This window comes from Sinocyclocheilus grahami, unplaced genomic scaffold (genome assembly GCF_001515645.1).
Source record: "Sinocyclocheilus grahami isolate Dianchi unplaced genomic scaffold, SAMN03320097.WGS_v1.1 scaffold136.1, whole genome shotgun sequence".
Classification (NCBI taxonomy): domain Eukaryota; kingdom Metazoa; phylum Chordata; class Actinopteri; order Cypriniformes; family Cyprinidae; genus Sinocyclocheilus; species Sinocyclocheilus grahami.
This window is the reverse complement of record NW_015505315.1, coordinates 2,418,823-2,435,885: the sequence shown is the minus strand read 5'-3', so window position 1 is coordinate 2,435,885 and position 17,063 is coordinate 2,418,823. Positions and strand designations below refer to the sequence as shown.

The 17,063-nt window shown below is 40.2% G+C and overlaps 1 protein-coding gene across 1 annotated transcript in view; it reads left to right on the top strand.

The window, feature by feature from the left end:
• The window catches only part of LOC107591036 (cadherin-8-like), a 101,357-nt gene that overhangs the window by 60,064 nt on the left and 24,230 nt on the right, over positions 1-17,063 (top strand). The window contains exons 4-7 of the mRNA XM_016280040.1: positions 2,626-2,745; positions 5,104-5,271; positions 9,415-9,602; positions 14,937-15,184. Of these exons, the coding sequence (XP_016135526.1) occupies positions 2,626-2,745; positions 5,104-5,271; positions 9,415-9,602; positions 14,937-15,184 (724 nt within the window). The remainder of the gene's footprint in view (positions 1-2,625; positions 2,746-5,103; positions 5,272-9,414; positions 9,603-14,936; positions 15,185-17,063) is intronic.

Genomic DNA, 17,063 nt, shown 5'->3' with positions numbered 1-17,063 from the left:
TATATATATATATATATATATATATATATATATATATATATATATATATATATATATATATACACACACAAGTAACGCGAGTTACGTAATCAGATTACTTGTTAAAGTAACTAGTAAAGTAACACATTACTTTTTAATTCAGAAGGAAATCTGAGTTACTTTTTCAAATAAGTAACTCGTTACTCTGTTTTCCATGTATTGACTGACAGCTCTGACATATTGCCATGTTGAGAGAAATCTGGAGTAAGTGCAGAGGCGTTGTGTGTGCTGTGTGAACATGATGCTCACTGTAGTTCTAGACTAAATATGAACATGTATTTACTCATCTCACCTGCACAAAAACAGATTCAGCATTCCTCAAAATCAATAAAAATAATCAAATGCAAACTCAGAATATTATACAAACCTGCAATAATGAAATATGTTAAATAAAACAAATATAATTTATGTATTTCATCCCATTTTATTAACCAATGTCTTTGCTGCTGACCTTCGATGATCCAGTTCAACCATACTAAGCAAAAATTACATATTTGTTAAATTTTTGTTATTGCTGAATAGTGTTTAACTTTCTTCTCCTGCGTCATATTCTTCATGCAATTTGTTTGAGCTGCTCCCTCTACTGTAGAGACGTGAATTTATATTTCCTTCAGCCTGAGGCGTATTCATTTATTTTTTTTTGTTGTGAAAGGGCTTTTACATTTGTAAAAAAAAAAAAAACTTTTTTAGATAAAAAAACAAACAAGCAAACCCTGACCAGATTTAAAAAGTAACTCTAAAGTAACGTAACACATTACTTTCCATAAAAAGTAACTAAGTAACGTAATTAGTTACTTTTTTATGGAGTAACGCAATCAAAGTAACTTTTCAAAGTAACTTTCCCCAACACTGTATATATATATATATATATATATTATTTTTTTTTTTTTTTTTCCTTGTTGGACTGATAGGATAGGATCACATTATTATCTTTGTTAGTTTACTTTTTAGACAGAAATGTAAAACCAAGTAAACAGTGGAAAAAAGCTTTATTGTGTCAATATTTCATTTCACAAACCTTGTAAATCCAGCTGTTCTGATCTATTGAAGTGGGCATTGTAGCCTGCATAAAATGTGTGTACTCTGTGCATGACGGTCTGTCTGTGCAAATTGGATGTGGATATGATTGACAATCTTTAAGTCCTTGATATCAAACTATGCTGCGCTATATCTAGTGGTCTGTTATTATATGTTCATGCCACATTCACTGTGCATTGTATATAAATTAGCGTATCTTGGTATTTTATTTTTTTAGAAAATATGGTTTCCAGTGCACACACTTAAAAGATTTCTGCAGCTGTAACCTGCAGAAATATGTTAAGTCTGTGTGCACTGGGAATCATATTTTCTCAACAACAAAAAAAAAGACCAGGATACGCTAATTTGTGTTGCTTTCTTCCTTTTTAGTCATGCTTTTTAACATGTTTATTTTTTGTGGATAATAATATTAAAAATAATAATAGGAATGTGCGCCAAAATCATCACAATTAAAAGAACCAAAGACTTAAACTACTTCAGTCTGTGTGCATTGAATTTATTTAATACACGAGTTGAATTACTGAAATAAATGAACTTTTCCATGACATTCTAATTTATTGAGATGCACCGGTATATATATATATAAAATTACTTTAAAATAATTTTTTCATACTTGTCGATTTTTTTTTTTTGTTTGTTTATTATACTGCATATATCGACTGAACTGCTCTCTAAGATATCGACATCTGTCGTCAAAAACTCCTTATTGCTCAACCTCAATCTTTTAGTCCCTAGTGTAAGTATTTTTTTAACATTTGCTTTTTTTGCTGCTTTCTCTCAAGGACAGTTGTGCTACCTCATATTCCTCGCTGGAGTCGAGTCATGAGAGCTTCACTTTTGTTGCTCCAGGGAGAGTTAGGGATGCACCTTCACTTCGGCCTAAATCAAGCCGTGCACATCCCAATCCTGGCAGTGAACGTTTTTCTTGCTGTTTCCGACAGCTCCAGATACCTGTAGCTGCAGCACAGGCAGGCTTGCTGGTCAGACGCTTACCAAGCTGTCAGAGTGCTGTGGAACATGCTTTATAAACAATTACCACACCATCTGCACTGTCAGTGAGCTGTTTAGCATTAGCGTCTCAGTTTCTCTCCCACTCTCACTCTCTCTCTCTCTCTTTGTGCATCTCTCTCTTTTTTGTGCTTCTTATTTTTCCTCTTTCTTCTCAATTCATCCAAGCCATGGGTTAATGAAGAGGAGGTTAGGAGAGCAGCATGGATTGTTTGTTTGTATGACTTTCTTCGTTTTGATCTTGTTAAGGCCTGGAGCTGTGATGTTTTTTCATCATGGAAGTATCACAGCTTGAGCGAGCGCTTGTGTACATCTGAACAACAAAACACACTTTTATGAGTTTATTTCAGAGAAGCTCTTACACCATGGCCAGAGGTATTATTGAAACACCGGTAGGAAGAGAAAAAAAAATTTGTTCTCAAAGAAAACAAGTTCAGAACGTGGACACAGTGGTGCAGTAAATGGAAATAATTGATTTATTTGTTCATTGCAAGTCATTTTTGTTTATTGAAGAAGATTGTTTTCTCTTCTGCTCCACAGGTACATCAGTAACGAGAGTAACTGCAACCGACGCGGACGATCCAGTGTATGGAAACAGTGCCAGACTGGTCTACAGCATTCTGGAAGGCCAACCTTATTTCTCCATCGACCAAACCACTGGTAAGTTAATCAATCCACAATGTCCAGATGGTCATGAATCATTCAAATGATTCAACAAGCTTATTATTATGCTTAGAAATAGGTGTAAGACGAATGTCCCTTCATGTACCAAGACGAGTTTTAGGTGTTAGATCATTTATTATTATTGTAATCATTGCTATCATGATCATCATTACAGGAGGCAGGACATAAATATTAGAGAAAGACCAAATAAACAAGATAATTTTACCTGAAGGACACATGCAGATGCTGATTTTGTTCTGTAATAGCGCACAAAGCAATTTGCTGCTTCTGATTTAAATGACAGGGCTATCTTTGAATTCCGTCTGCATTCTGCTTCCTTTTCAACCTTGACTTTGTTTTTTCCCTAATTGCATTTTCAGCTGACTTGTTAACAGTGTGTCTGTAAGCAACATGATTAAATAATGGTGAAATTACATTAATAAGCAATGAGATGGAAATGAACAGTGCGTAATTTGGAAAAACAACAGACAATAAACAAGTCCTGTATCTGTCCAAATTGCATGTGCATATTAAATGAACAGACTTTAAATATCAGTACTTTTTTTCTTATGAGAACACCTTGTGCACTTCATAACCCCGTGCATTTCAATCACTCACTGTCAGCTTTGTCTAAGAATGCAAATGGTCGAGAGAAGGTGCGAAAGCCCAAATTGAGGTGCCGCGTGCGTGGTTTGCGTGATTACTGAACACATGCAGATGGCTTATTCAAGTGAGCCAGATGTTTTAATGAATGTTAATGAAAAATAAGAGGTAAAGGGAAAACAACCATTAGAAACCATTTGACACTTCCAACACCTCGTAGGAAATGAGACACACTTGATAAATAAGTAAACATCATGCACCAATTCATTACTTGGTTAATGGCTTGCAAAGAGAAAAAACAACATAAATAAATATATGAAAGGAAAGTAAACCTCCAAATACCAATGGAAATGACTGTTTGTGTTGCCTCGCTTCTGTGATCATCAGGAATTAATTTGAATAGATAATCATAAATCAGGATGACAATAGAATGAGTATTGCAGTGTGCATCAGATTCAGCATTGCACTGCATGTGGCGCACACACACAGCTGCATCCAGCACTCAGGGAGGCCTGCGTTTCTATATTCCTATTGACAATCAGAGCACTTCACCTCTAAAGATGCACCTCCTTAGTTCACTGAAATTATCGTGGTCTGTTGGTCTCCATGACAGAACAAGAAACAAAGACATGTAAGTGCAGCATAAAAAAGTCTAGCAGACAATGTATGCGCGCTGTGAATTATTCATGCGTAATGGAACCGGAGCTGGCCCTACAACACTCTTACCTTTCTTCCTGTAGAATGCCTTTGTTTCCTTAGTTCTTTACTTCTATTATTTGCCAATCTCTTTAATGTAGTTGCTTCTTATTATAGTTTTCGTTTCTTTATACAAAAACCTCATTGATTGTGTAAGATTACAAATCTATGAAGATTCTCAGTCATCCAGATGATTGTAAAAATGTTTCTATTTATCAAATATATTTTGTCATTTCTCCAAGTGACTTCATCAGGATGAGGGTGATTTCCCAGGATTTAAGCTTGTTGTACATCATAGCGTCATAAGACTCGCAAATTGCAGTGGGAATCGCCTCCACAATGGTAAAAACGTGGTAGTAGTGTGAATTGGGATGAAACGTCTGGGGTAAAGATGAAAGGATAGTGTTAAAAGGATAGTGTTAAATCTTAATCTACACCCAATGAAACCATGCAAAGCATCTACAATAAATAGGAAAAATAAGTCTGGATGCTTTAAAAAATATTTATCAGCATTATAAGCTAATAAATAAATAAATAAATGTGTCATAGCTTTTTTTTAAATACAGAATACATTTAATTTTATGATACTTTGGGTTTTATTGTTTGAGTAGATTACCTGTGGGTTTTTTGGGGTTGTATTTATTTATTTATAAATCAATGATGGTGCATATAGTATTAAAGATTGAAAGAGACAGACAGCATAATTCGCATTCAGTCAGAATATAAACGACTCCAGGTGCTGGGACAAATCCTCAGCAAACAAACAAGCTAATTTGCAATGCCAAATGAAAGCAGCCCAGGCAATGCGTAGCACACACTAAACTGGTCGGGGTGTCAAGGACAAGGGAAGAGCTAACAGATTTTGCAAACTGCAAACCTCAGAATGGCATGTTTATTTAGACCTTGTTCAATTTGAATAGCTTATTCTTATGTATTTATTTTTCATATCAAAAATAATTAAATGAGAGATAGTTTCAGTGCATTCTTTTGTTGTTTTGTTCTTTATAATACTGAATTATTATATGTAAATTCATGTATTTATTGTTATTGATATAGCAATCATTAGGGTGGCTCTGGCAGGGATGGATCGTGAAATGAGGGAAGAGTATCTTGTTGTCATTCAAGCAAAAGACATGGGAGGTCACATGGGTGGGTTGTCAGGAACCACCACTGTGACAGTCACTCTTACTGATATCAACGATAACCCACCAAAGTTCTCAAAGGGTAAGGGAGACCCTCTTTTATTGACTATATAAAATACTATATGCTACAGTTCAAAAGTTTGGGGTCAGTAATAATTATTTTTTAAATTAATGCATTTAATCAGCAAGGATGCATTAATAAATCAAAATTGACAATCAGCTGCCGCTGATCACAGCGTGAGCATAAAAAGGCAGCCGGTGCAACGCATACCAGCTTTTCGTTTCGGAGCCGAGCGACAACATAGTTCTACTCCTACCAAACTGCTTTGTGTGTGACGAGTCTAGCGTGCTCTCGGGAGCTTTTTGTGTTGGTGGACGGCACTTCAGTGATGGTCGTTCCTGTGTTGAGTGGGTTGCGCACTTCAGGCTGCACTACCCCCTTTCATGCTGCAAGCGACCATTTCCCCTTTGCGTCTCAGCACGTAAAAGAGCATTTCCCTAAAAGAGCCAATTTCTCTAAAAGAGTACAATAAGTAGGTGCGTCTTTGTAAAGAAAACAGATCGTCTTTTTAAAGATGCAGTTTCACCAATGCGTTTCTGCCGAGTGATGGTCACGTTCGCTGCCTCACGTGTTTGGGCATTAAACATGCTGAGGTGTCTTTCGCGGATGAGTCATGTTCCCATTGCGGGAATCATCTATCTCGGAGCTGCGGGCCAGGCTCCGTTTCCTCCATCGCTCCTCTAGTGCTTTGCAAACCAGTTGAGCCGCCAAAGGAGCGCGCTGGGCCCTCTTCAAAGAGCGTACCAGCAGTATCCTTCGGTGCTCCTCCCGATGACCAGATGTCGATCACTGCATTGGAGGTAGAGCTCTCTGGAGAGGAAGATTCGGCTGGGCTGCCACCCTCCGGGACGGTGGCAAGGCCTGAATCGGATCCAGAGATGTCAGCTATGCTTTCCCGGGACGCCGAGAGGGTAGGGCTTGAGTGGAAACTTCCACCCTGGCCTGTTCGGCGATGCTTATATGGCCTGTGGAGAAGCTGTCTCCGCCTTACACGCTACGGCGTTACTGCAGGTTCATCAGGCCAAGGCACTGAGGGACCTGCACAAGGGTGGTCATGATTCGGAAGTTCTGAAAGAGCTCCTAACTGCTACTGACCTCACGCTCCGAGCGACGAAGGTCACCGCAAGTTCTCTGGGTCGTGCGATGTCCACACTTATGGTCCAGGAGCGCCATCTCTGGCTGTGTCTGGTTGATATGAGGGATGCCAACAAAGTTTGGTTCCTTAATGCCCCTGTGTCCCAGACCGGCCTCTGTACCAGCAGTATCCTTCAGTGCTCCTCCCGGCGACGCGGTCGAGAACTTGGCCCAGCAGCTCTCGGCTGCACAGAAGCAGACCGACGTGTCTTCACGTAAGTTGCGGAGGCAGCCCTTGTTCCCCTGAGAGAATAGGGCATTCACATTCCCAAACCCGGCGTCCCCCCAAGTTCAGTGGCATCCACTTCACGATAGTGAAGGCGGCCGATGCTCCTGTCTTGCGTGTGGAGATCGCAGTCCTACTGACGAAGGATGCGTACGAGCATATCAGTACGAAGTCCTGCCCTCCGGGCTGTGCTTGTCGCCCCGTGTCTTCACGTAAGTTGCGGAGGCAGCCCTTGTTCCCCTGAGAGAATAGGGCATTCACATTCCCAAACCTTCACCCTGTGGTCAGACCTTGCATTCCTCCAGGCAGGAGTGCCCCTAGAACAGGTTTCCAGGCATGCTGTGGTTTATACGGATGCCTCCACCACTGGCTGGGGGGTAATGTACAATGGGCACGCAGTGTCAGAGGTGTGTAGACGGGCCCCCAACTGCACTGGCATGTCAATTGCGTAGAGTTGTTAGCGGTGCGCCTTGCCTTGAACCGTCTCAAAGGGCGCTTACGAGGCAAGCACGTGCTGGTCCGAACGGACAACACGGTGTACATCAACCGACAAGGTGGTCTACGCTCCCGTCGGATGTCGCAACTCGCCCGCCACCTCCTCTTTTGGAGTTGGAAGGTTCTGAGGTCACTTCGTGCCATTCACATTCCGGGTCTGCTCAACCGTGTGGCCGACGAGCTGTCACGAGCTACGCTCCCGGGAAAATGGAGACTCCATCCCCAGACGGTCCAGCTGATTTGGAGACATTTCGGAGCCGCTCAGGTAAACCTGTTTGCCTCTCCAGAAACCTCTCACTGCCAGTTGTTCTACAGTTCTACTTGTTCTACAGCTGGCACACAGCTGGCCGCGGAGCCTGCCCAAGTATGCGTTTTCCCCAGTAAGCCTTCTCGCACAGACGCTGTACAAGGTCAGGGAGGACGAAGAGCAGGTCCTGCTTGTGGTGCCATATTGGCCCATTCGGACCTGGTTCACGCAACTAATGCTCCTCGCGACAGCCCCTCCCTGGCAGATCCCTCTGAGGAAGGATCTACTGACTCAGAGATGGGGCACACGTTCAAACCATCACTTCGGCAAGAGCACCGTCTACGAGACACAATTACGCCTTGAAGTGGAACCTGTTCGTCGAGTGGTGTTCTTCTCGTTTAAATCCTCCCCGGCCCCTCTCCATACCCTCTTGGGACCTGTCTCTGGTGCTTAAAACACTACAGCAGGGCCCATTTGAGCATTTGCAGTCAGTCGAGCTAAAGTTTCTTTCAATAAAAACTCTGCTCCTGATTGCATTGGCCTCCATCAAGAGGGAAAGGGACCTGCACGCATTTTCGGTCGACGATTCGTGCCTAGAGTTTGGGCCGGCTGACTCCCAGGTAATCCTGAGGCCCCGGCCCGGCTATGTGCCCAAGGTTCCCACTACTCCCTTCAGGGATCAGGTGGTGAGCCTGCAAGCGCTGCCCCTGGAGGAGGCAGGCCCAGCCCTAGCTTTGCTCTGTCCCGTCCGAGCCTTGAGATGCTAAGTAGACCGGACACAAAGCTTTAGGACCTCAGACCAGCTCTTTGTCTGCTACAGAGGCTGGCAGAAGGGAATGCCGTCTCTAAGCAGAGGATGGTCCACTAAATTGTGGATTCCATCACCCTGGCTTATCAGGCAGAGGGTGTGCCCTGCCCGCTCAGGTTGCGAGCTCACTCTACTAGAAGTGTTGCATCCTCCTGGGCGCTGGCACGTGGCGCCTCGCTGACAGACATTTGTAGAGCTGCGGGCTGGGCGACCCCCAACACGTTTGCTAGTTTCTATAGCCTTCATGTGGAGCCGGTATCTTCCTGTGTTCTCACCTCAAATGGGTAGAGGCACTGAGGCTCTAGTTTAGCATCGGCTTGCTAAAACTGCTCCAGAGTGTCCGTACTGTAGACTCTGTCGAGCTCCTCCGTCCCCTCGGCCATGCATGGCGGAACGTCCGGTGCCAGGCCCTCACTCGCTGAATCCGTTAGAACCGGTAGAGGGCTGGGTTCCATATGTAGAGACCTAAGCGGATCCCATATTTGTAAAGTCCATGGTATAGCCTCAAAGCCTGTGTTTCCCCGGCAGACTTCTGCCATTTCCATGAGGGTTACAATCACCTCTAATCTTCCATATGCACCTAAACGGATGCCGCAGTTGGCTTGCACAGGACACTGGAAGGGGCAGCATCCATGGCGCTTTGGTAGGGATCCCAATTTGTCGGTCACCGACGTAACTCGGAGTGACCGACTGAAAAGGAACATCTCGGTTACGTGTGTAACTCTCGTTCCCTGAAGGAGGAAACGGAGACGTCACGTCCCGTTGCCACGTTTGCTGTACCACCGCTGAGCGGCTGGGTCACCAGCTCGGCTCCTCAGCAAAAACCTAGTATGCGTTGCACCGGCTGCCTTTTTATGGTCTTTTAATAACTTAGTTATTTTTGATTCCAACATTCACTAATGCGTTATTTAAATCAAAAGTTAAATCACAAAAGTTGTATTAATGTTATTTAATGGACGGGAGCTAACATGGACTAACAATGACAAGATATATTTTATTAACATTAACAAAGATTAAATATACTGTAACAATGTATTGCTCATTGTTAGTTAATGCATTAAATATGGTTAACAAATGGAACCGTATTGTAAAGTGTTACCCAAATTTATATTTCTTTGTAAGTTCTTTCATTCATCAAATAATTCTGAAATAATGTCATTATTTCTGAAAACAAATTTTTGTTGTTGTTTCTCTGAGTGCTATTTGTCACCTGATAGACCAGATCTTCTGTGTTCTTGTACTTCATATCTAAAGGCTCTTATGAGTTCACTATTGCTGAGGATCTTGGCATCGGGGAACCTGGAGGAAGAGTAAAAGCGAATGACAGAGACATCGGGGAAAATGCTAAATCAACTTACAGCATCATAGGTGGAGACGAGAGGGATGTCTTTGAGATTGTCACTGATGCTCAGACACAGGAGGGAATCCTCAGACTCAAGAAGGTAAGACCAGAAAAGTAGGCTTAAAGTGCCATAGGGACTCTCTAACAGTTGTCTGTTACAGGATCATCACTGGGCTGCATATTATGAAAAATATGAAAAGTGGCTCATTACCGTTGACAAATGGCTGTTAATATTGCAGAGACAGAACCTCTTAGTATGTATTCCAGGGGTCAGAAACCTATTTGACACGGTGTGCCATTTTAAATGTAATTTCAAACACTGTGCCATACCCTCCAAAAAGAAATAATTAATCATGCAAATTAATTAATTATGCAAATTACCACCTTAGTGTTCAGTGTTTTACAATTTTTTTAATGTTGGCTACATAATTTTCACTGGTGTTGTTGTGTTTGTTGTTCCCAATGAGTTATGTGTCATGTGGTGATAAGTTGAGTGCATCTTTTTGTATAATTATATAGTTGTTAGAGTCACAGTCATTCTGCTTTGGGTAGTGAATAGATTGTGTAGGTCTGGTTGTAAAACTCAAAACAGATAGCAGTAACTTTTTTTTATTTGTTTAGCAAAAAGCAACAAATACAAATCATCTGATCAAATAGTAAAAAAAATAGTGTTTGGCTTCCCATTCAGCTCGTAACAAAATAATACAGTTTACCGGTTGCAATAATTACAGTAGATTGACATGCCAGTGCAAGCAGTTAAGTATTTTTAAAATACACACCTAAAATAAAATAAATTTAGTAAATGGGTAAAGTGTCTGACCCCTGCTGGGTACTCTCTTTTTGCAATAACTAGATTTTCTTAGAGATATATATTTTTTTGTTTTACAACAGCTGAAAATGCACTTAAGAGTCCTTGTACACCTAAAATTGGAAGTAAAACTGCAGTCCAGGTGTTCTGAGGTTTAAGAACTACTGTAAGTCTGAACCCCTTGACTTTCTGTGCTCAATTCTCAGCTCTTGTGTAGCAGCGTATATTTGCATATGGAATGTCCATTGTATGCAAATGAAGAACCCTTCATGGTGGATGAGAGGACAATGAAGCCCTTTTATCTTACAGGAGCATCTACAGTGCAACTGTGCAGCAACAATTCTGCACAAACAATGTGACGAAAATGTTCACGATAAATTTGTCATTTGTTTCCCATTACATATCTAACATATACCATGTTAAAAGTGTAAATGATGACTATGCACTTTATGATGTGAACAACATAATGAGTGTCATGTGGGAATTAGTCTCGAGGACTTAGGCATGATCTCTATTAATATGAAGAATTATACCAGAATTAAACAAATGATGTGTCTTAAATCATCTGCATTATTCAACAGTTTGATACATCATCCTCAACCACAGTTCTCCGTAATCTGTTGTGTGTATTTTAGATATAAAAACACATTTGGCTTTATTTTGTGCAACACACTTAAAAGCAACATTTAAAAGCTCTAGAATTAATAAATAAATAACAAAAATGAATATAGTAATAGTAATTAGAGGTGTAATGGTACACAAAAAAATTATGATTCGGAATGTATCTCAATTTGGAAATTAGGATTTGGTATGTTTTTTGGTACAGCAGGGGATTTTTTTTATATTAGAAAGTTTTACTGAACAATAGTCTGTTGTTACAGCTGCAACACTCTTCATGCTGCAGTTTATGGTGCTGTCGTAAATGGGGGAGATTTGAAGTTTTGGATGCAAAATATTTTAGCAAAACATATATTTAAGTCAGAATGTGCTGCCGCTCATTCAGTGAAGTCTGTGATATCTAATGCTTTATATAAAGCATATTTTATAAGACATTTTTCCCACAGCAGCTCACTCTATGTCCTGCTTTTCATTTTCAGATGCATTTGCAACATCAAAGTATGTCGAAATGAAATGTATTGATCTAAATCTAAATCTCATTTGAAAATATATTGATATACCTTACAAACAGAAGTTAATTTCATACACACAGTACTTGTGCACATGTAGTGGTTAAAACAATGCTGAATGTATTCGGTACGCATGCATACTGAACTGGAAGACCCATCCAAAAATGTTTGGTACAAATATGTAAATTCTAACATTGAAAGAAAGGGAAGAAAATGTAGAGACAAAGCGAGAAATAAAAAAAGCAGTCATTTGGTTTGTCCCAGGTCTCTTACAGCTGAATGCGTAATGGCATGCCTGTTTTTCCCCGTCTTCTCATCCCATAGCACTTGGCCTGGAATCTGTTGTCTGCATTACTAATAGCATGATGGATGGCATTGCATGAGAAAAACAGGCAATCAACAGCCCACTTCCCGCTAACCTCTATACCTCCAGACGGTGCCTGAGTTCAAGAGAGCAGAACAAGCTTGTAAAGCACACAACCCTTATTTTTCCTCTTTTTTTTTTGCACCTGCCACTGCGCACAGATACACATTTTCCCCAGGCACTGGTGCTGAGCCGACGTGCGCCAACTATCATCTGCAGCAAGTTGGCCGATTCAGCCCTCACCAACAGTTAAAATTTGATTTAACTTCTGCTAAGTATTGAATGGTCATGACCAAAAAGCCTTTGTGGCAAGGTTAAACATATTGATCTGAGTGAGATGCCACAGGCTCAGACAGTCAAGATACCACTTTGTTGTAAAAGGATGCATGCTTTCATCCCCCCCTCCCCCTAGGCTGTGGTGGTGTTGGAAGAGGGTTGCTATACTTCTCCCGCTGCTGATCTTTGATGCTTCTAAATGTCCCTGTAAACATACACACTCACACCATGCTGGGAGTTTTTAGGTGCTTTCAAACAGGCACATATATATGTGGTAAAATCAGGCACAGCCATGTGGTTCAGTATGCGTTCAGGCCACATGAAAGCCTCAAGTGACAGCCGTAGTCATATTCAGGCCTTTCCGCACAATGAGTGCCAAAATGGAGACCCAGAGGGATGCAGAAGTGCCAATCTCACTGTAGAGAGTCAAATGGCATGCATGACTATCAAAAGAATGAGGTGTTGGCATGATATTTTTAGATGGAACAGATTTGCAGTGTCTGAGATGAGAGGAGCTTGTTTCAGTCTTGCCAATATACAAAGCTGCATTTGCATGATGTTTTAAAAAATCTCAACTACAATTAAATGGTAACATTTCAAGCATGTTGCATGGTAAAAGAGAGAACTTTCTTTCTTTCTTTCTTTTCATATGTGCTGTTTTATTTACCATTTTTTTATATTTAAGACATACAACTCTATGAACTGTCACCAAAATTCAATAGTTTCGAACAGCACTGACCTTTTCCAAAGCAAGCAAGGTGCCAGAATGCAGCCTGTTCTGAATTTTACATCCTAGGGAAACTTCTGCTTGTAAAGTCCTACTGAAAGGTGCAGTGTTATTTGCACAACCTAACCATTTTTCCTTTTTTTCCATTTTACAGAGTTTCAGGTGCTACATAGAAATTTAGTTCTGTGTTTTCTTTATTTCGCCGCACTGAAAATTTTATTGTGTTTAGATGCTTTCAATCTTTTAATAGAAATAGTAGTGAAAAAGACAGGAAACTATTGGAAGAGAGAGGACTGATGGGAAGGGTCATACTGTTTCAGAATTCTAGCTTTGAAGGAGCTAAGGAGAGAATGAAGTAAAGGTGCACCAGTCAACTATATCAAGAGCTCTGTATTATGCTGAAGTGTATGAGAGGATGACACAAAAGAAGTACTTTGTGACAGCACATCTGGAGTTTGCCAGAAAGCCTAATAGTGAAAGAAATGAAGTGAAAAAAAGAGATTTATGATTTTTAAAGCATGGTTGGACTCACACAGATACACACAAACAAATCAGTAAAAACACTACCCCTCAAAATATTTTTTTAAAGAACTTAATCACACATTATTATTGTTATTATTATTATTGTTGTTATTGTTGTTATTACAAAAATAAAGGTAAAGACATTAGTATAATTTCAAAATATTTATATTTTTAATAAATGGCTTTCTTATAAACTTTATATTAACCAACGTGCAACATTGCTAATAACAGGAAATGTTTCTTGAGCACAAAATCAGCATAATGGAATGATTTCTGAAGCATTGTGTGACACTGAAGACTTGAGTAGTAATTTTTAATCAGTTTGTTGCTAAGTCAAACTCAGGTTGTTGTTAAATTGTTTAAATTACTAATATAAAGAAATACTTTTGCCATAATGCTGCCCATGCAGCACAAACAATATTTATTTAGTTTTTACATTGTATTTTATTTTATATACAGTGAAATGACAGACAAAGGGTCTCAAGACTAGCGAAGGGTCTGAATACTTTTAAGGAATTTTTTTTTACCTCTTGTGTTTTCCTCTTGACATGAAGCAGCAAGGGAGGGGTGAAAATAAAATGAAATCAATTCCTCCCTATAGCTTTGTGGACTGCAGCAGACAGAGGTACATGGGCTGTTCTCATCCGGGTGCCCTGCTGTCAGCCTCACTGACTTCAAAGCGTGCTGATAGAGGAACTCCAGCTGCTCTTCTCTCCCAGCTGGGGCTGCTCTCGGCCCGGCTCCAGTGTCCGCCTGACCTCCCCTGTGGGACGGAGGCTTTTTTTTTTTGATAACATAAGCAAATTCTTCATTCTACTACCTCAACTAATTCCTATAGCCTGTTTCTTTTTCATGTGTACTTCAGCGGTCAGTTCTAGTTTAGTTTCTGTCAATAAAAGAGCAAAGGGGGGACTTGAGCCATTTTTCGATTTCAAATGAGGTAGAGAGAGATGTGATTCATAACACAATGAAAATACCATGAATTTTTTACTAGATGAAAATATAAAACGGCACTCTGTGTCAAGTTTTCTTCACTGTGGCATGTATGTACACAGGTGGGGTGAACATGGGGCCTTTCCTCTGAAATCACAAATATTTATCCTGGAGTACAAATAATTCCCAAATTGTATTTTATCTGCTACTTCAATAATACCTCACCACTGGATAATTGCCTCGGAGAATACATTAACAATGTTAACGTCATGGTATCGTGGGCAAGGATTAATTTTGTTTTCAGACAACACAAACACACAAATTGTATTTTTCATGATTTCTTAACAATTTGCAATGCAGTCCTTGTGTTTCCATTAGATTAACCTTATTTGCAGCCTCATTTAAATCCCAAACACATGCTGTCTCTGCCACAAATTAATAACACATCCCACGCTCCAGGTGAAAGTGTGGTTATTGCTACTAAATATTATTTTTGTTCACCCTGCTATTGGGCTCGCAGCAGCTTAAATCTTATCCGTTGCAAGGTGGGAGGAAGCCGGTGCAATTACATTCAGTCCTGCAAGCCCAGCAAACTGAGTCTGCTAAAACCAGGAAACCGTTTGTCTTTGTTTTGTGCCCATTAATAATAAACATCTCTCTTTTTCTCTATTTTCCAGCCTCTGGACTTTGAGTCCAAAAAATCCTACAACCTAACAGTGGTGGCGACCAACATACGTGCCGATTCGATTACGGGTGGGCCCTACATGGACCAGGCCACGGTCAAAATCATCGTTGAGGATGCAGATGAACCCCCTGTCTTCACAAAGTTTACTTATCTCTTCGACGTGCATGAAAACGCTGCAATCAACACAGTCATAGGAGCGGTAGCGGCGAGAGACCAGGACGCCCCACACAGCCAAGTCAGGTAAAGGCAATCATTTCTAGCCCATGTGACCTCTGTCGTCCTCCTTGGCGAAATTAGGTAAAAACAACTTCTTCATTAAACCAAGAGAAGATCAAGCTCAAGCTTCTGCATCAATCTAATATCCAAGTGCTCCTTCACCGCGGCATCCTACCAGTCATTAAATGCTGCTGATGAAATTGCCTGTAGAGGTGCATTTGCATTCAGACTAAATGGAGCTCTCACCTCCACAGAATTGGTTGTACTGGGAAAGAGAGAGGGAGAGAGATAGGACAATGACACAATAAGATTCCTCCTCTTCCTCTCACTGATGTATTTCACTTCTGTGACTTCCTACTTGAAAAATTACAAGGGCACCTTCAGTATAGGTTATACAGCCAATTTCTCTCAGCCAAACCTAGCATTCCATTAATTCTCCAGTGACTTGCCATGTTTCAGGGACAACATGCAACAGGTTGTGTAATTACACGGGGAACTGGGAGCAGGGGAGAAATCAGAGATTGGGTTTCAACGCTGCAATGGAGTTTACACCAAGTGAGCGTTCTCATGTGTGTGATATATTTATTCCAGTGCTGTGCAATATATCGAAATAAAATTGTAATGGCTTAGTAGGATTATTTTATTGCAAAGACTGTTTTAATTAAATATATGCACTGTGTTTCAAAGTGAAGTGTGCCGCTGTGTTATTTTATACATAAGCAACTGCTCTGCAGCATTTGTTTTATAGTCATTGAATGGATCAAAATAGTGAGAATGTGGCTTATGATAAACCAAGTATAAAATTGTAAAGAGTGTGAACACCCAATTTCTTACCAAATTGTTCAGCCCTAAAAGGATGGTTAGCATTAAGAGTATGTTTGATTTTTTAATCATTCTTATTTTATATACTGTCAATATTTTATATTCAAGTCCTATTCGAGTTTCATTTGAAAACAGAAATCCAATGTCCATGTCCTCAAAAGTGAATGTCACTCTTTTGCACAAAAGCTGTTTGTCCTACATTGTAGTGTACTTGTTTATGTCACTTTGTATTTCATAGCTATTCTCTTTGGCTGTTGCTTCAAAATATGAGATATAGTAATTTCATAGTGATTTAAATGTTCCAGCTGTGACATCTGTGCATAGTCTGCATTATTACGAAGAAATTCTGTGGCATTTGCTGTTCCCAAGGTGGGATTTTGTTGTTTTTTTCCTTCTTTCTTATATCTTTCCTGGATTGGTCTGACTGGTCTGACATGCAGGCTTTTCATATTGATGCGCTTGTGTTATTTGGAAGATGAATTACTTCTATCCTGAGGCCATTGAGTAGATTGTGTTAAGCTAAACAACACAAGGTTGTTTTAAGCATTAAGAGATGGATTATCTTTTCGAATGTGATCAAATGATTTTTGGCTGTTTGACTTTTTTGCTGAATTTTGAACCATAAAGTGGTAAAGTTGCATGTCTTCCCAAGCAGAGCAGAAGGGTTGAAGTAATTTTAAAAGCTAAAAGCCACTTAGGAAATGAGAAACCAGATTTTAAAAAGATGACTGACTTTATTTGGCAAATAACCCATGCAGAATTTCATAGAGAAATAAGATAACCAGACCTCACCTCAAATGACACAATTTCTGCTTGAATACAGCTAATTGTGCATATCGGTGTGGTTGTCACATCAATAGGAGAAGCAATCAAGGTGAAACAGGTAAGAATTTTTTTTTTTTAAAGTGTAATTGTGGCTTTTAGAGGACTCTGGTTAAATGAAAATGTCAGTTTTAATCGCAGCTTGACATGGAAACAGTAATTCACAGAAACATTATTTCACATCAGTCTGACCTCTCAGACCATTCCTACCTTCAGCCTTCACATCTCTCTCTCTCTCTCTCTATCTCTCTCTCTCTCT